General features: G+C 43.9%; 1 protein-coding gene across 1 annotated transcript in view; it reads left to right on the top strand.

Moving 5' to 3' along the window:
* LOC308678651 (uncharacterized protein) overlaps window positions 1-20,522 on the top strand; it is a gene marked incomplete at both ends in the record, with an annotated part of 30,530 nt that overhangs the window by 5,660 nt on the left and 4,348 nt on the right. Inside the window, 4 exons of the mRNA XM_081345880.1 lie at window positions 4,702-4,973; window positions 12,630-12,751; window positions 12,941-13,157; window positions 18,134-18,309. Of these exons, the coding sequence (XP_081202006.1) occupies window positions 4,702-4,973; window positions 12,630-12,751; window positions 12,941-13,157; window positions 18,134-18,309 (787 nt within the window). The remainder of the gene's footprint in view (window positions 1-4,701; window positions 4,974-12,629; window positions 12,752-12,940; window positions 13,158-18,133; window positions 18,310-20,522) is intronic.

Below are 20,522 nucleotides of genomic sequence, written 5' to 3'. Positions count from 1 at the left end.
TATCAAAACACAATGCCACCTGTGGATTGGCTGGGATTCAAATGAACACTGGGACACTGGGGGGGAGGAGTATTGAATGCTACTTATAATATATCACTTTACAGGTTTTTCTCTCAGATCTCGCCTTGATTCCCTGCTGTCACTAGCCCCTAATAAAAGTTTGCTTTTGGGACAATGCTTGTTTCAAGAGTTCTGCTTTCTTGGGAGGCTTAGCTGAAGTAGGTCCTTACATATTTCCTTATTAGGTAGATTTTCTTGAGTTCATAGAAAATTTGGACCCTGAAGTTGAAGATGAAATGCAATGAATAAATCCAGTCCGTATTTGAGACTATTCGCGCCCTTGTCTCTCACATTGACTCAAGACCCATTTTTGACGATTTAGTACAACCGGTGATAATGCTGTCTCATTCCCAAGTTTATAACTACTTCAGAATAAGTTGAGGCAGATTTCAAATCTAAAACGTGCATCCATCAGAATTTTGTACATACAGAGCAAGCTAAGTTATAACTCTGTCCAGAGATAATAGCATTTTTCCATGTGGAGCTTTTAATACAAGTAGTCCTTGATTTACTACAATTCATTTAGGGACCGTTTGAAGTTACAACGGCACTGAAAAAAGTGACTTCTGACCGTTTTTCACACAACCACTGCAGCATCCCTGTGGTCCCATGATGAAAATGCAGTCCCTCGGCAACTGACCCATTCATGATAGTTGCAGTGTTTTGGGGTCATGTGATCACCTTTTGTGACCTTCTGACAAGCAAAATGAATGGGAAGCCAGATTTGCTTTACAACTGTGTTACTAACTTAACAACTTAACAACTGTGGCAAAAAGGTGGCAAAATTTACTTAACAAATGTCTCAGTAACAGAAATTTTAGGCTCAATTATGGTTATAAGTTGAGTACTACCTGTATGAGACAATCTTTAGGGATACTGTCTAGCTTTTATTTATCTTTCCTAGACCTAGAGCATAGTCCTCAACCCCCGGTCCGTGGACTGATACTGGGCCGCAGCATGTCAGCAACCGGTCTGCGCAAACAAGCAAAGCCCCATCCATGGGATGCTGGCAGCACACAAAACCACACACCCTCCAGTCCGAGAAAAAAATCTTTCTCCACGGAACCAGTCCCTGTTGCCCAAAAGGTTGGGGACTACTGTCCTAGAAGACTCATCTGAAAAGACTCATCCTTGACTTTGAACCCTCTAAGATATTTTTAGACTTTCTAAGCTTTGCATGATTTTGGTTTACATCACTACTTTCCAAACTTGGCTGCTTTAAGATATATAGACTTGAAAAAGAGGAAGCTGAAGTTCACTTATTTTAAAGTGGCCGTGTTTAAAAATCCCTGGTTTACACCATTCTCTTTGCTTTATAGGAAGAAAGCAGAACAGAAATAAATTAAAATAGGTACTTCATTTAGGTCTTTATTTTGCAATGGGAAATAGAAGGGGCTCTTGATACTTGATTAATTTCAGGAAAGCAAATTTATTCGGTTTGGGGGATGATGGCCCAAACCTCAGAAATCATTACGCTGCAAAGAGATCTTATATTGCAGTTTCCTCCAGAATATATAAAATTCAGAGAAGCTGAGTGGAGCAGAAGGCTTATTATACTCCATCTGAAGGATTAAAGCATTCAGAATAACATTGCATGAAGAACCTTGCTTCTTTTGAAGAAGTGCATCACCCAAACTCCTTTCTGCTTTATTCCAAATGCTTGATGAATTGCAAAATCTATAGCCTCTTTCTTTCTGCTTTATATAGTTACTAATCATCTACTTTTCCTTTCCCTACTTTTTATGTCGTCCAATTTTTAACTTGTCTGTCAGCTTTTACACAAATCAAATGTTAGACCACACTTGGAAAATTGCACCCAGTTTTGGTCACCACAATATAAAAAAAGATGTTGAGACTCTAAAAAGAGCGAAGAGAAGAGCAACAAAGAAGATTAGCGGACTGAAGGCTAAAATATATGAAGAACAGTTGCAGGAATTGGGCATGTATAAACTAGTGGGGAAAAAAAGACTAGGAGGTGACATGATAGCAGTGTTCCAATATTTGAGGGGCTGCCACAAAGAAGAGGGGTTCAACCTATTCTCCAAAGCAGGGCTTTTCAACCTTTTCACCCATTGTACCACTTTTAGGATATGACAACATCCGAGTACCACCAATCGCCTAGCAAGGTGTCAAAAACTTGACCAAAAAAAAAGGAAAAAAGTGATGAAGTACAGGTAGTCCTTGACTTACAACAGTTTGCTTAGTGACTGTTCGAAGTTACAATGGCACTGAAAAAAGTGCCCCCCCCAAGCCACAGCCTAGCAAGACACCTGGCTGCCCACCCGGCAGTGCTCTTCCTCCTGTCCGAGGTTTTCATTGTCCAAGCATTTCTGTTGAGGATTGGCAGTGGGGGTGGGGTGGGGGGTGTATTTGGCTTTTATTCCCCCCCTCTGCTAGGTGGTTGCAACAGGTTTTGGTCACTTCACATGATCATGGGACACTGTGACCGTCATAAATATGAATCAGTTGCCAAGCATCTGAATGTAAATCACAAGATCCTGGAGATGCTGCAACATGCCAGCTGATCGAAGCTTCTTCTGGGCTCAGCAGAAGTGCCAGGATCAGCGCCGAGCTCCAGCTGGAGCCTGGTGCTGATCCTGGTGCTAACCGCTGAGCCCTGACAGCCCTGCAGCTCCAACCATCTCTCGTTCAAGCTTGTGCACTGCTGCCACCAGTTCAGCTCATTCCCCTCCCACGGTACCAGTTTTCTAGGATGGTCGCGTACCACCTGCCAGGTGCCAATGTACCGCAGGTGGTACATGTACCACTGGTTGAAAAGCCCTGCTCCAAAGCACCTGAAGGCAGAACAGGAAACAACGGATGGAGACTAATGAAGGAGAGAACCAACTTAGAACTAAGGATGAATTATCCAGCATCCTTCCTACTAAGAAAATGGACAGAGAACCTTTACTTGCATTCTGTCAGAAAAATAAATTTAAATTAAATTGAAATAAATTTTTTTGGGGGGGCTCTTCCCTTCTTCAAATAATCTATTTTCAGATATAAGTCATTCCAGAGATAAGAACAACACCAGCCATTGACATTTTCTATTCTATCCCTATCTATTACTACCAAGAGAATGCCGTCTGGTGGCTCCCAGGGGGAGGGCGTTCTCTGTGGGTGCGCCTGACCTGTGGAACCGTTTACTGATTGAGCTCCGGATGGCTCCCGACCTTCACTCCTTCCGACGCGACCTAAAAACCTATCTGTTTGAGCAATCCGGTCTGGTCTGACGGGTTTTTGTTTTAATTATTGTTTTAATGTAATTTATCTTCTGCATTTGGGCACTAGGGTTTAATTTGTTTTCAATTTCTGTATTTGTGCATTTTGATATTTATGTCCCTGTTCACCGCCCTGAGTCCTTGGGGAGAAGGGCGGTATACAAATCAAATCAAATCAAATCAAATAAATAAATAAATAAATAAATAAATAAATAAATAAATAAATAAATAAATAAATGTTCCTGTCAGACTAAGAACACTGAATTTATTGCAGATGGTTTGTGATTTCACCCTTGGGACATTCTAATGCTGCATCTTAAAGATTTGAGCCAAGTTTAATTCATAATTGCCTTTAGTTTTTTTTCCATCTGTTTTTGGCTTAGATGAAATAATGCATCTTTCAGGCATTCATCAAATAAACTAGAAGTTGTTGTGAGCATCTCCTTAAATACAAACAGCTCATAAGCTTTATTTACCTATATTAGCAACCACATTATTGATGGCTCGTACATACCATTTTAAAGATATGATCACATTGGTTCAAGTGAATGAGATGTTCCTATAACCCAAAATGCATGCTATTAATTCATCCCTGCCAAAATAGTTGGTTATTTTCATCAGACTTAGTTCATGATGAACTTAGAACACTAAGTTTTATTTTATCAAATTAATCATGAAGACAGCATAGTAGGCTGCCATAGGGGTGAAAAATTGTGGGATAGCTACCCCATGTTTATATAGTGCAGGTGGGTATACTAAAGATGGAATATTATTTTTTTGTCTACTTGGAAAGTGATGTGTTGCTCTTTAATAGAGGAGGGGACACCTTTTGCATATATAGTCTGACATACAGTATATTGAGTTCCTTTTGGAAGGACTAGTAGTGGGAGATAATAGATGTCTGTAATACAAATGCATATGCTGCCTTCAACATATAGGTGTTTAATTGATGGAGCCATGTTACTGACAAGATAATGAATCGCAAATAAATTGTGTTATATATATTCAACTTTGCTTTGATAATATAAACATTTTTGTTCAGTTGTTTCTTTTTTTATTAACAAAGTTCATGAGGAGATTACAAACTTGTTTAAGAATTAAAAAGCTACACAACCCTTAAACCCGCTGTCTTGGAACTGGGTTTGTCTGAAACCAATAATACTTAATCCATGTTTCACCCACAAACGCAGCAGATTCCACCCAAGGGTTCCACTCACAGATCTTTCTAGACACAGAATCTAGAGGAAATGCTAGGGCTATATCAGAGACTCCAGAAAAAAAAAAGAAGAAGAAGCTTCTGACCATGCCCAAAGTGCCGCCCTGCCATGTAATATTTCCAGGGACTTGATCTGAGCCTCTACGTAGAATTAAGCACTGCTCCCCCCACCTCCCATTCCCGGTCCTCTCTTATACTCACAAGGAGACAGTGTGGTTGGGCAGCAGGGAGGTGTGCAAAGTTCCTGCCAACTCGCCTCTGCTCGGAGCGCTCAACGGTGCAGAGACAGCTGTCAACAATCAGGTCCGGGCAATTCCTGTTGGCTTTGGGAAGCCAACAGAGGGAGTAGCACAGCCCATGCAGGAGACAGCAGCTGAGTCTGGCGGGCGCAAGCATGTGAATCGTGTCCCGGGACTAACCACACACTGTTCCCCTGTTGGGGGCAGCAGGAGCCAGAGGTCTTCCCCCAAAGCAGCGTGAGAAACTATTGTTTCTGTGGAAGTTGAAAATCTGTCAAAAAAAGGTGTTGGAACGCGTTCTATGCATTCTATGACAAAAAAAGCCCTGTTTACAATATTGTTACTATTCTCAGGATCTGTTGATATGGTTATCTATTTCTATGCGCTGAGAATGGTGGTTATGTCACCAGAGTTGCAGTTACTACATTTGTAGATATTAAATCAGGGCTTCAATAGATTTGTCAGTGAAGAATGAGAAGAATGTGGAGAGAAATACATCAAAACAGGATAATAACACTCTAATAACATATAAATATATAAATGGATAGCAGAGGGTTTTTTAATAAGGAAGAACAGAGAAACATAATTAGTTTATTATTGCAATTTTATTAAAAAACTGATATTCATGGAAATATATTTTTTTAAAAAAATCAAAATTAGTTCAAAGTATTTAGGTGGTACCATCTCTGAATTCAGTGCTCAGTTGTATACATACCTGAATAAATAATACTTCCTGATGCTTCTTTATTTCCGTTTGCATTAAAGTAATAAGTCACACGTGCTAGTATTTCTGAAGTTCAGATTAGAAGCTCCTAACCCAAATATTACTTTCCCAGCAAAAACAAAGCTCTGGCACAGCAATGTAAGCTCGTATTAGACAACTATCCCTTCTGCAAAAACATTTTTCAAGAGTAAGTAAAACTATCAGTTCAGTCATACAACTTTGAAAAGGCCAAGCAATGATGCTAAGCTTGGAGAAGATACCATGAGGTGAGCAGAGTTCTGGAAAAGCAAGCAATAGTAACTCCCTATCTTTCCTTCTCCCTATCCAGAAATTGTGTTTGTAGAATATTGCCTCCTTGTTTTTTCAAAACCCCCAACTATAGCCAATCACATTTTGATTCTAATCTGAGTTAGTCTATCAGGAGGGACTTTAACCCCATTCCTCTTTATGCATATCTTTTAATCCAGAGCTGTCAGTAAATCAATCAATATTTCAATGTACTTGTATCATGTCCCGTGGTTCAAACATAACCCAATGAAATCATACTCCTTCTGTTCCTCAACAGGAGATGTGGTTGATACTCATGCACTGTTCTTTCAATGAACCTGTTTTCAAATGCAAATAACCAGGATATTTGTTGAGCTCAAAGGATAGAAGAGCTTATTATTGCTATATCTGATACCAGAATCTAGTAAACTAATGGGCAAAGCTAAATTGGTGTTAGATAAAGGTCAACATAATTCACGGAGGGCTAGAGTCAGGTCTTTTGTGACAAAGTGTGTAGTATCTGTGCTGCCTAAGTTATCATCACAGGTGATGGGAATAACATCAGATACCTGGATGATGTGAAGAGGCTTCTCCTTTTCTTCATGGTGGTGAGGGTATTGTCTGAAGTGAGATACACTCCCATTCCTCAACACGTGAGTTTTGAAGGAGTTGATCTCTGATGGTGTGCGCGTTCTATTTACGCATATATCTCCCACTATTACCTAGCCTAGGTCATGTCTTTGTGCATATGGGGCATCATCAGGTCCATTGCAATGCTGACGTACTTTATGAACTCTGAGAATGTCTCTTCCCAGCAAGACTAAGATGTCAGCATCCATGTCCATTGGAGAAATCTCAGTAGCCAGGTGCCTTAAGTGGGGATGGTGATATGCAGCTTCTGGAGTGGGAATCTCTTCCCTGTTGTCTGGTATTTGGTCACACTCAACCAATGATGGCAATGGTATGCCCTTCTTTGCTTTGATATGAGAGATGACGCGGTGGCTCAGTGGGTTAGGATGCTGAGCTTGTCGATGAGAAGGTCGGCAGTTTGGAAGGTCGAATCCCGAGTGCCGCGTAACAGAGTGAACGCCTGTTACTCATCCCAGCTTCTGCCAACCTAGCAGTTTGAAAGCACGTAAAAATGCAAGTAGAAAAATAGGGACCACTACGGTGGGAAGGTAACAGCGTTCTGTGTGCCTTTGGCATCTAGTCATGACCACGGAGACGTCCTCGGACAAGCGCTGGCTCTTCGGCTTTGAAACGGAGATGAGCACCGGCCCCTAGAGTCAGAAACGACTAGCATGCATGTGCGGGGGAACCTTTACCTTTAATGATTCTAAACTGATGACATGTTTAACCCTACCTTTCAGCTTAGCCTCTTTTTCTCCTAACCTGTGTCATACACCCTGCTTCTCACCTGGTCCTTCTTTCTCCACACATTGCCTCTTTCTTCTTTCTTCCCACATTCCTTCAGCTGTCTGGTTTCCTTCCTTGTAAGGAAATGGCTTTTCAATCATTTACTTGTTTTACCAGACCAAAAAATTAGGTTTCCTGTCAGGGCTCTTAGCTTCTTGAAATAAATTATTACCAACTTGGGGTCATACAGAAGGAAAGAGAAACATTTATTAGGAGTACCTGCTGGAGTTCATTTTTACAAATAATATGTGAACAAGAATTGCCTCTGATAAAGGGATGAAAACAACTGCATTCTTGTATTATTAGATAAATAAGATCCATCTCCTTGCTAATGATTCCTTAAAAAACATCTTTTATGGCCTTCCTTTTGCAGTCTCCTTTTGCGGATTTTCTGAGCAGATGAGCCATCAACCTTTTATTTGAACTCCACCACAACAATACATTGAGGTTACCTTTCAGGGTTCTCCCTTGTTTTGAATAAATTTATCAATCTCTAAGTGATTCTGCTTTAAAGGGTGAAATCTGCCACTAATATCCCCTAGAATCCAATGTACCACATAAATATGTGCATGACAACCACATTGTAATGAAGAGGTTATTTCTGCAGATATACTCGGATTATTCCATAAAGGAGACCTGTTTCTTTGTTACAGATTTTTTGAAAGCAGCTTTTATCTCTTTATTCCTCAAGCTGTAAATGATGGGATTCAGGCTTGGGGTCACCATTGTGTAGAGCAGGGCAAGGAATCTGTTACCGTCCATGGAGTTGGGATGAATGTAGGTAAAAATGGCAGTTCCATAGAAAATACAGACCACTGTGAGATGCGAGGAACAAGTGGAAAATGCTTTGCGCCTGTTTTTGGCCCCGGGCATGTTGAAAATAGTGGAGAGGATGAGGATGTAGGAAAAGAGGATGAGCAAAAGGGGTGTCAAGATAATTAGAACAACTAGTATGGCAATGGCCAGTTCATCCTTGTAGGTATTAGTGGAAGACAATCTCAGAACTTGCTTAATATCACAGAAGAAATGGTTGATTCTATCCGATCCACAGAAGGGAAGGGTGAAGATGGAAATAGATTGTCCCAAACTCACAAAAATACCAATGGCCCATGACACAGCAGCAAGCTTAGCACATTTTCTGTATTTCATAATATATGGGTATTGCAAGGGTTTGCAAATAGCAACATAGCGGTCATACGACATGACACAAAGAAGGCAACACTCGCTGAGACCAAAGAGAATGAAGAAACACATTTGACAACCACAGGCCCAAAAGGATATAGTCCGCTTTTCTGATAATATGTCCACTAGCATCTTTGGGCTGATGGTAGAGGTGTAGCCAATTTCCAAAAAAGACAAATTCCAGAGGAAGAAATACATTGGGGTGTGAAGGGTTGGATTGAGAATGGTGAGGATCAAAATCAGACTGTTGCCCATCAAAGCAATGAGGTAGAACATTAGAAACAGGCAAAAGAGAAGCTCTCGCATGGACTGGAAATCGGAGAAGCCTAGAAGGACAATCTCGACCAAACAGGATTGGTTGTCTTTTTTCATGGTAAGCCTGAGAATACGAAAGGATCATTAAATAAAGAATTAAGCAATCCTTCAAGAGGAAATAAGCGTGTTAACATTGAAATCTAGCTTCTGTTTCCTTCTACTGCTGTTAATGAGCTAGATCAATAACATATTCAATAATGTCGCCCAACAGGAAGAACCAACCCACCAAACAGGACCTTAGGAAAGGTAGTAAGTATTAATCTTACTTTTGAATTTTTTTCTGATATTTCTGGAAAGAAGGAATATTTTACCTTTGGATGTACTCATATACACTGGTGATTTTGCATCAGCCAACATCAAAGACTGTGAAGGAGCCTTTAAAGTCAGTTGACTCCTAGAGGATCAGAAATTATAGAGAGACGAGGGGACTTTTTTCTTTAACGAGATCTCCTGACAGAAGCCTAAGGATTCATTCTGGGAATTTGGTAAATGGATGGACCTTAGGGGAAGTTTCTGCAGAGTACTGTTAGAAAACCCAGTGAAAACCACTTAGCCAGGAAGTAGCTACTAACCAGTAGTAGATATTTTCCAAATTATGATGTTGAAGTTCATAATGACATTGCAGTGGAATATTTTTCCTTTAAATCATAATGCCATAACTATAAGGAGTTAGCATTCACTGCAAACAAAATCACCATGCAAGGAGAATAAAATATATCTCTTTATTTTTTTGGAAGAAAATAAATTGCTTTTTTATCTTGTTCATTTCTGGGCTGAGTTTGAATCACCAAGACTTTTCTGATACTTTCTAAGCTTTTTATCTATCACATTATTGGATTTAGGTCATGCCATTCTTTTTGGTTTATAGAAGAAGACAACAATAAATGAATTAAAATAAACTGTCAACAGTTCCTTTTTGGATTAGAACCAGTCGACTTTAATGGACCTTAGGGGAAAGATTCTGTAGAGTAGAGTTAGAAAACCCAGTGAAACCGCTTAACCAGGAAGTAGCTACTAACTTGAAATAGATCATGACATTTATGATGCCCTTGTGTAGAATTGTCTTCTTTTAAGTCAATAATGCCATGGTTTTAAAAAGTTAACACTAACTGCAAGCAAAATTACCATGAATCTTTCTCTTTTTTTGGCAAAATTAATTGCCTTTTTATCTCCTTCATTTCTGGGCCAAGTTTGAATCACCGAAACATTTCTGATACATTGTAAACACGGTCTCTATCACATTATTGGGTTTAGGTCACACCCTTCTTTTGGGTTTATAGAAGAAAATCAGAATAAAAATTAATTAAAACAAATCTTTCCATTAACACCTCCTTTTTGATTAGAACCAACAAACCTTGAGGGGAAACTTCATTAATCTGATGAGAATTTTGTCTTTTTGAGGAGTGGGTATGAATTGGCATACTAGAAAATCATAGTGCTGCCACTCCAAAACTCATCATGCAAATGGGATCTTACCTGTTATTCTCTTTCTTCTGAATTCTTGTCTCGGTAAGATAAGACCTTAGTCAGAGTGAGTGAGTAATCTGACTTAATATATTCTATCTCTTTCAATTATTTATCAACCATTAAAACATTCAGAATAATATTGTTTGAAGGGATAGTGGGATTCTTCTTTCAGTGATACATCTGGGTTTGTTTAATTTCGCCATTTTGCAGAATGGAAGGTCTTCCTGTCTTTGGCACCATAAGATGGGTGTCTATGCAGATTCTCAATCATCCAGGTCATGGTTGTCCCAAAGGTGCTTTTTTTCAAAAGGCAAATGAACTTCGTTTTTTTGTTGAAGACGTTTTGCTTCTCATTCAAGAAGCTTCTTCAGTTCTAGGTGAAGCTCATTCTGCTGTATCCAGTTTGTTAATGTTTCCCCATTCTCATTATATGCATTATGGAGCCATGAAGATTAGACATTATGCCGGGTGCAATTTTGTACCCTGGGATCTTCCCTTTAGCTTTAATCTGTTTGTTGTTAGCAAAATGAGTATCTTATTTTATTTTATTTTAATTTTAATTCCATTTATATCCCACCCTTCTCTGAAGACTCAGGGCGGCTTACAAGCTTAGCAGTAGCCTTCATTCTATGTATATGCCTGCTTGTTAGGGCTTTCACACACACCCCCAAGCGGCATTATTACAAAGTCAGCTTAATTGCCCCCAACAATCTGGGTCCTCATTTTACCTACCTCGGATGGATGGAAGGCTGAGTCAACCTTGAGCCTGGTGGGATGCGAACCTGCACTAATTGCAGGCAGCTGGTGTTACTTAAGGAGGCATTAGCCCACTGCTCCACCAAGGCTCTTAGTGGTGATACCACTTCCATCCTATTATCTATGACCAGTCTGCTTACATACTCAATTTATTTCTACTTAGGCCTTCTATATTTAGTTGCAAAATGTGGATTTGTGATCCAATAACTTTTGTAAATAAATTCTTAAAAGAACTGTTTTAAGACCATCACAAGCCTCTCACTGATGACTCATACCTGACCTATCACAAGACCCTCACTTGACACATGCACACCTGAAGACCTTATAAACAGAACACTGACACTGACATTCTCTAAACCCCACTGGAGATGTTATCTAGCCTGATAATGAAACGTTCGGAAACCAATCCACAAGCTCGGAGAATGAACCATCACCCTTGTGTGTATGTACACACACACACACACACACACACACACACACACACACACACACAAAATTTGCTGATACTTTATTTGAACTTATATTTATATATCAGTGATTGCATGATCTCTGTAGATGCCATACACTAAATAAATGATGCATTTATTTTTTGTGCTTTATTAAAAATGGCTCTTTGTTTTTTTTTATAAAAAAGAGTGGTTTTTTTTTACATTTTTTTTAAAACTGACTTCATTATTATATAATCCATTCCTACCAAGTAAGCATGACAGCCATACTATTCTGAGATATGGCTGGCTAATATACACCATTTGGTTTACTGAGCCACAAGTTTCTGACGGAATCTTCTTCCCGTCACTTCAGCTTCCTGTCAATGCTTTCTTGCAAGCGCACTATAAGCAGTCAAAATGGGAGGATCAATCCATAGGTTCTGCAATATACTGCAAACTATAATGACAGCTGTCACAGGCCGCATTTACGCGGCCGCACTGACAGCTGTCAAGATGACACATGCGCAGACGCTCCCGCGAGTACACGCGGCCGTTTGACAGCTGTCAAACGCCGCGCATGCACTTTAAGCCACGAGCTGTCAAAACCGCGGCTATCCCACAGCGACAGCCGCAAGCTGTCAAATACTGACGCATGCGCATTCAACGCCCAACTGTCAAACTCGGGGCAAGCCCCCGGCGACCGCCGCGAGCTGTCAAAACTGGCGCATGCGCAGTCGCGACAACGAGCTGTCAAAACGCCGGCCGCCCACCAAATCCAGCTGACAGAATTCCCTGCCTAGTTACCCGCTAAGCGTTGTCGCTGGGGGGAATTCTGCCCTAACAGCTGACTGATTGGCCCCCTGTTCTTGGAGGGAAAATGCGCCCAGCTGATTTGCTGTCCCGTTCGACAGCTACCTATATAAAGCATGTTTGTTCACTGTTCCGTTGTCCGGGCTGACTAAATAAACCTGTTAACGAAGACGCGTCTCCCTTGTCCTTCCTGCCGACAAACCACCTGGCGACGAAGGTGGGATCCCGGTACTAGCTGAAGCCACGGGCCAGGAGTGTTGCTGTCCGGTCAACCGCTGAAGTCACTTGCTAAGTCACTGACCGGACAAGCCAACCTACCAGGCGCCCAAAGTACCGCGGACCCGGAATGGCAGCCCTAGGACACATAAGGGAGTTCGACGTCCGGCACCCTGAAGGATGGGAGTCGCATTTGGGCCAGGTTGAGGGGTACCTCCTTGTAAATAAGATCACGGAGGACCGCCACAAGGCCGCCGCGCTCCTATGCCTGAGCGGGCCAGCGGTGTACGATATCGCCGTTGGCCTCTGCAGCCCGGACCCGGTCACTACCATTCCGTTTGCCGAGCTCACGGACCGCCTCAGCAAACACTTCGTGCCAAGGCGGTCCGAACTGTATTGGCGGCTCTCGTTCGCCCGACGGAAGCAGCAGCCAGGTGAAACCACCACCGCTTTCATCGCGACCGTCAGGCACGCCGCCCGCAAATGCCATTTCCCCGACCTGGAGGACCGGATCCGCGATCAAGTTATCGCCGGTCTCCAGAACCCGCGCCTGCAGAGGAAACTTGTGGCGAAGCCCACAATGGACCTCGCAGAGCTCACGCTGGAGATAATGGCATACGAAGATAGCCATCGCGACGAAATCGAGCCGTTTGGCGAAAACCCGGGCAACACTGTCCATCAGGCCAGGGAGCTCGGCCAGGGGCCGCCGGAGCCCGAATCCGGGGTCGATGCGATCCTCTCCCGCTTCAACCGGATGACCGCCGGCCGGGAAAGGAGCCGCAACCAAGACCGACAATCGGGCCCCAACACGAAGAAGCCGCAGACCAACGCCAGAGCAAAGTGTGCCAGTTGCGGCGGAAGCCATGCCCGAGCCACCTGCAGGTTTAGGAACGCGAAGTGCCACGGCTGTGGCAAGACCGGCCACATCCGATCAGCATGTCGCAGCCTAAACCGGGAGACCCTCCACGACCTTGACGAGATCCCCGCAGGTAGGACAGTCCCTCCCCGCCCTCAACCAAGGGTCATAGGGTCCATATGCTCCTTAACAAAAACCCCCGCTAACAACATCCCCAGAGCCAAAGTTAGGACGTGGGTCAAAATACAGGGAATCCCCTGTGAAATGGAGGTCGACTCAGGATCCTCCGTTTCAATCCTGTCAGGAGACACCCTCCAAAAGATAGCCACCAAAACAAATCACCGCATTCCTATCCAACCCTCCAGGGTCTTGCTGGCAGATTTTCAGGCCATTTAACAGCCCAAATAACCAAGCAACCAAGAACTAGTTTAATAGGACTAGATTGGTTTGAGGCATTAGGCATTCGCCTCGAGGGAACAAACCGCATCCAAACCGACTCTTTAGATACTATCTGCAAAAAATTTGCGGATGTGTTTGACGGCTCACTGGGCAAATACAATGGCCCCCCCATCGACCTCAAGTTCAAACCAGAGGTCGGACCAATTAGAATAAAAGCCAGGAAAGTTCCCTTCGCCCTAAAACCAAAAATAGACAGGGAATTAGACCGCTTGCTCAAACTAGGAGTCCTAGAACCCACTGACAGCGGAACTTGGGAAACCCCCATAGTGACACCTGTCAAACCCAATGGTGACGTCAGAATCTGCGCAGACTATAAAGCGACCCTCAACCGCGCACTCAACCCGCATGCGTACCCAGTTCCGTCAGTAAGAGATGTTCTATCAGAAATAGGGTCCGGCTCCATTTTCGCCAAACTAGACTTGGCACATGCCTTCCTGCAACTCCCTGTAACCAGGGAAACCGCAGAAGCCCAAACCATAGTGACGCACAGAGGGGCGTTCAAAGTGAACCGCCTCCAATTTGGCATCTCCGTGGCACCTGGAATATTCCAGGAAGTCATGGAGCGCACCCTCAAAGGCATCCCCGGAGTCTGCCCGTATTTTGATGACGTCCTCATCGCGGGCGATTCCACCCAGTCCCTAGCAACCAGGCTGCACGAAGTCCTCTCGAGATTCCGCGCAGCTGGCTTAAAATTAAAACGTGAGAAGTGCTCAATCGGAGTGCCCTCCGCAGAATTCCTGGGGTACAAAATAGACGGCAAGGGCATTCACCCCACCAACGCAAAAATACAGGCAATACAAGCCGCACCCCCCCCCAAAAATAAAACGGAGCTCCAGGCATTCCTAGGGCTCCTAAATTTCTACCATTCATTTCTACCCGCAAAAGCCACAATAGCAGAACCCCTTCATAGGCTCCTGGACAAAGGGGACCCCTGGAAGTAGACTCCACTTCACAATGACAGCTTTAAACAGCTAAAACAATTACTTTCCAGCGATACAACCATATCGCACTACAACGAAACCAAACCTCTATGCATCGCCTGCGATGCTTCACCTTATGGCATCGGGGCAGTCCTCAGCCACTCCCTTAACGATGGCACGCAAGCCCCAATCGCTTACTACTCAAGGACACTTTCAAAAACCGAGCGCAATTACGCGCAAATAGATAAAGAAGCCCTGGCTATTGTGGCTGGAATTAAAAAATTCCATGATTACCTCTACGGCAGACCTTTTACAATCTATACAGACCACAAACCTCTCCTGGGCATATTCACATGGGACCGCCAAACCCCGCAAATTTTATCCCCGCGAATGCTTCGCTGGACGACATTCCTCTCTGCCTACTCCTATCAGTTAATCTACAAGCCTGGGAAGGAAATGTCCCACGCAGACGGCCTTAGCAGGCTCCCACTCCCCCAAATAGACCCTGATCCAGCCCCAGCCGGCCAAGTCCTGGCCATACAAGAACTCACTGAATGCCCAGTAACAGCTAAAGACATCGCACTTGCCACAACCAGGGACCCCACCCTCAGCAGGGTACTCTCATGGGTCACATCAGGTTGGCAATCAACCTGCCCCTCACCCTCCATCCAACCTTATTTTGCAAAAAGACAAGAGCTTTCAACACATTTAGGCTGCATCCTTTGGGGCTGCAGGGTAATAATCCCCTCATGCCACAGAGCAAAAGTTCTCCAAACACTACATGAGGGCCACCCTGGCATCTCAAAAATGAAGGCTCTGGCACGCAGCTACATCTGGTGGCCATCCTTAGACAGGGACATCGAGCAGCATGTAGCCGGCTGCTATCTCTGCCAGCAAACCAGACCCTCCCCTCCACACGCCCCAGTCCACAAATGGGAAACCACTTCCAATCCTTGGTCCCGCATCCACCTCGATTACGCAGGACCGTTCCAGGGACAAACATTTTTAATTATTGTAGATAGTTACTCTAAATGGCTGGAGGTTCTCCCGGTTTCAAGCACCACATCAGAGGCCACTATTCAAGCCTTAAGGGGAGTTTTTGCCACCCACGGTCTACCAGATGTCATAATCACTGACAACGGACCTCAATTTACCTCCTGTGATTTCCAGATCTTCACGAGGAGGAACTGTATTAGACACGCAACATCGGCTCCGTTCCACCCGTCCAGCAATGGCCTCGCAGAGGTCATGGTAAAGACCACCAAAGACTCTCTGCGCAGAATGATCGTCGGAAACTGGCACCGTTGACTCGCCCGCTTCCTCCTCGCTCACCACTCCACTCCCGTGTCCACCACCGGTAAATCCCCAGCAGAACTAAGATGGGGTCGCCGACTGGTCACTCGACTTGACAGACTGCACCCAGACAGACCAGCGGCCGAAAAAACCAACAACTTGCCACACAAAACATTCTCTAAGGGACAAAATGTCTGGGCCCGAAATTATGGGGGAAGGGATAAATGGACCCAGGGGGTGGTTCTCGATCAAACCGGCCCCCTGTCATACACCATCAATGCTGGCACGGGACTCACACTACGGAGACACGCAGATCAACTCCGACCCAGGTCATCCCCCAACACCTCCACGCCAGAAACAGCGGCGGAAGAACCTGCACCCCCCAGCACCGTTCACCCAGAGAATGTCCCCGCTCCAGCCGATCTCCCTCCCAGGGAAGCCCCCGCAACAATAGAAAAACCTTCACCTCGCAGATCCACGCGACAGAAAAGGCCGCCAGCATACTTACTGGACTTCGAATGGGCCGGGAGTGCGCCAACAAGTTCCAACACTGTTAAAAGTTAACTCAAATTACTTGTTCAGTTCAAGGGGGGGGGGAAAGGGGTGCAATATACTGCAAACTATAATGACAGCTGTCACAGGCCGCATTTACGCGGCCGCACTGACAGCTGTCAAGATGACACATGCGCAGACGCTCCCGCGAGTACACGCGGCCGTTTGACAGCTGTCAAACGCCGCGCATGCGCTTTAAGCCACGAGCTGTCAAAACCGCGGCTATCCCACAGCGACAGCCGCAAGCTGTCAAATACTGACGCATGCGCATTCAACGCCCAACTGTCAAACTCGGGGCAAGCCCCCGGCGACCGCCGCGAGCTGTCAAAACTGGCGCATGCGCAGTCGCGACAACGAGCTGTCAAAACGCCGGCCGCCCGCCAAATCCAGCTGACAGAATTCCCTGCCTAGTTACCCGCTAAGCGTTGTCGCTGGGGGGAATTCTGCCCTAACAGCTGACTGATTGGCCCCCTGTTCTTGGAGGGAAAATGCGCCCAGCTGATTTGCTGTCCCGTTCGACAGCTACCTATATAAAGCATGTTTGTTCACTGTTCCGTTGTCCGGGCTGACTAAATAAACCTGTTAACGAAGACGCGTCTCCCTTGTCCTTCCTGCCGACAAACCAGGTTCAGTAATGAATACAGTTTACATATAGATGGGGAGGGTACATTTTACCAGCTCATTAACTCGCAGATTAATTTCCTTCTGGCTTACCTAGATTTTGATCACCTCCATTTATTTTTTTCTCATTTTTGTTCTATTCAACTTTCCACTTATCTATTCGGCTTCACTCAGATAATTTATTATTACGGACATGAGAAAAGAATAACAAACCTGGAACTGCCCACTCTAAGCCTCAAACCACACATATAGCTGTCCCACAGTTGAGATCTTCTGTCTCTTTCTTCTGCCTAAGCCTTTCAGTGTCAAATTAAAAGTCCTGAACTCAAATATGTTTTCTCAGGGGAAAAAAGCACTGGCCTGGCTATATGGTCTTAAATTAAACATCTACCCATGCTGCAAAACATGTTCCCAGAGTAAATAAAATTCTCAAAATATCCAAATAAGAAATAGGGATCTTTTCAGGTGTCTCCCTTTCTTTAGCAATAACACTTAGACTTATATACTGCTTCACACAGCTTTATAGCCCTCTCTAAGTGGTTTATAGACTATTGCTCCCAACAATCTGGATCCTCATTTTGCCAACCTTGGAAGGATGAAAGGCTGAGTCAACCTTGAGCCGGTCAGTATTGAACTCCTGGCAATCAGCAGAGTTAGCCTGCAATACTGCATTCTAACCACTGCACCACCACAGCTCTTCAAATAAGTCTATTACACACTTTGGATCATTTTGGACTTAAAGTCACATCTGCCACTGGCATTTTCTTGAATTCATTCTACCCCTTAAATTCTTGTGTAAGATTTTGATCTGGTGAAGAGATGAAACTTGATATACTTGGGTTAATCCTTAAAGAAAACATGTTTGTTTGCTACTAATTTCTTGAAAGCAGTTTTTATCTCTTCGTTCCTCAAGCTGTAAATGATGGGGTTCAAGCTTAAGGTGACTACTGTGTAGAGCAGGGCAAGGAACCTTTTATCACCCACAGAAGACGATGAGTTGGGATGAATGTAGGTAACCATGACGGTTCCAAAGAAAATGAAGACAACAGTGAGATGCGAGGAACAAGTGGAAAAGGCTTTGCACCTGTTCTTGGCTGCTGGCATCATGAGGATAGTGGATATGATGAAGATGTGAGAAAAGAGGATGAAGACAAGGGGAATAAGGACAAATATCACACTGAGTATTGCATTGGCCACTTCATTTTTATGGGTATTGGTGGAAGTCAGTTTGAGAACAGGCATAAGATCACAGAAGAAATGGCTGATTTTATTCAACCCACAGAAGGGAAGAGTAAAGATTGAAGCTGAATGCCCCAACCCCAAAAAAGTACCAATGGTCCATGAGGCAGGAGCTAGCTTAGCACATATCCTGTAGTTCATGATATATGGGTATTGCAAGGGTTTGTAAATGGCAACATAGCGGTCATATGCCATAGCACAAAGAAGAAAACACTCAGTGATACCGAAGTGAATAAAGAAACATAATTGACACCCACAACCCCAAAATGATATGGTATGATTGCCTGATAACAAGGTCCCTAGCAACTTTAAGCTTATGACGAGGAGTAGCTGATTTCCAAAAAAGACAAGTGCGAAACAAAGATGTACATAGAAGTATGAAGGCGAGGACTAGCAACGGTGAGGACAAAAACCAGCCCGTTGCCCATCAAGGCCATCATGTAGAATATTGTTGTTGTTGTTGTTGTTAGCTGCGAAGTCGTGTCCGACCCATCGCGACCCTATGGACAATATTCCTCCAGGCCTTCCTGTCCTCTACCATCTTCTGGAGTCCATTTAAGCTCACGCCTACTGCTTCAGTGACTCCATCCAGCCACCTCATTCTCTGTCGTCCCCTTCTTCTATTGCCCTCGATCTTTCCCAGCATTAGGCTCTTCTCCAGTGAGTCCTTCCTTCTCATTAGGTGGCCAAAGTACTTGAGTTTTAGCTTCAGGATCTGGCCTTCTAAAGAGCAGTCAGGGTTGATCTCCTCTAGGACTGACCGGTTTGATCGCCTTGCAGTCCAAGGGACTCGCAGGAGTCTTCTCCAGCACCACAGTTCAAAGGCCTCAATTCTTTGGCGCTCAGCCTTTCTTATGGTCCAACTTTCACTGCCATACATTGCAACTGGGAAGACCATAGCCTTGACTATACGCACTTTTGTTGACAGGGTGATGTCTCTGCTTTTTAGTGTGCTGTCTAGATTTGCCATGGCTTTCCTCCCCAGGAGCAAGCGTCTTTTAATTTCTTGGCTACAGTCCCCATCTGCAGTGATCTTGGAGCCCAGGAAAATAAAATTTGTCACTACCTCCATTTCTTCCCCATCTATTTGCCAGGAATTGAGAGGGCCAGATGCCATGATCTTGGTTTTCTTAATGTTAAGTTTCAACCCAAGTTTTGCACTCTCCTTCTTCACCCGCAACAAGAGGCTCTTTAGTTCTTCTTCACTTTCTGCCATTAGAGTGGTATCATCTGCGTATCTTAGGTTGTTGATATTTCTTCCGGCAATCTTAATTCCAACTTTTGATTCATCTAGCCCTGCCTTTCTCATGATGTGCTCTGCATATAAGTTAAATAGGCAGGGCGACAGTATACAGCCTTGCCGGACTCCTTTCCCAATTTTGAACCAATCAGTGGTTCCGTGTCCAGTTCTCACTGTTGCTTCTTGATCCGCATATAGGTTTCTCAAGAGACAAATAAGATGGTCTGGTACTCCCATCTCTTTAAGAACTTGCCACAGTTTGTTATGATCCACACAATCAAAGGCTTTAGCATAGTCAATGAAGCAGAAGTAGATGTTTTTCTGGAACTCCCTAGCTTTCTCCATGATCCAGCGTATGTTGGCAATTTGATCTCTAGTTCCTCTGCCTCTTCGAAATCCTGCCTGCACTTCTGGTAGTTCTCGATCCACATACTGCTGAAGTCTAGCTTGTAGGATTTTAAGCATGACTTTACTAGCATGAGAAATGAGTGCAATGGTGCGATAGTTTGAACATTCTTTGGCACTGCCTTTCTTTGGAATTGGAATGTAAACTGATCTTTTCCAATCCTGTGGCCACTGTTGAGTTTTCCAAATTTGCTGGCAAATTGAGTGTAGCACTTTTACTGCACTGTCTTTTAAGATTTTGAATAGCTCAGCTGGAATACTGTCACCTCCACTAGCTTTGTTGTTGCTCAGCTTTTCTAAGGCCCACTTCACCTCACATTCTAGGATGTCTGGCTCGAGGTCAGTGACCACATCATTGTGATTATCTGGGACGTTAAGCTCATTCTTGTATAGTTCTTCTGTGTAATTTTGCCACCTCTTCTTAATCTCTTCTGCCTCTGTTAGGTCCCTGCCATTTTGGTCCTTTATCATGCCCATTTTTGCATTAAACGTTCCCTTCATTTCTCCAATTTTCTTGAAAAGATCTCTGGTCCTCCCTATTCTATTATTTTCTTCTATTTCTTTGCACTGTTCATTTAAGAAGGCATTCTTATCTCTTCTAGCTATTCTCTGGAATTCTG

Source organism: Vipera berus, assembly GCF_964194415.1.
Source record: "Vipera berus genome assembly, chromosome: Z".
Taxonomy (NCBI): domain Eukaryota; kingdom Metazoa; phylum Chordata; class Lepidosauria; order Squamata; family Viperidae; genus Vipera; species Vipera berus.
Note: the sequence above shows the minus strand (reverse complement) of the source record. Positions and strands in the feature narration are given on the sequence as shown.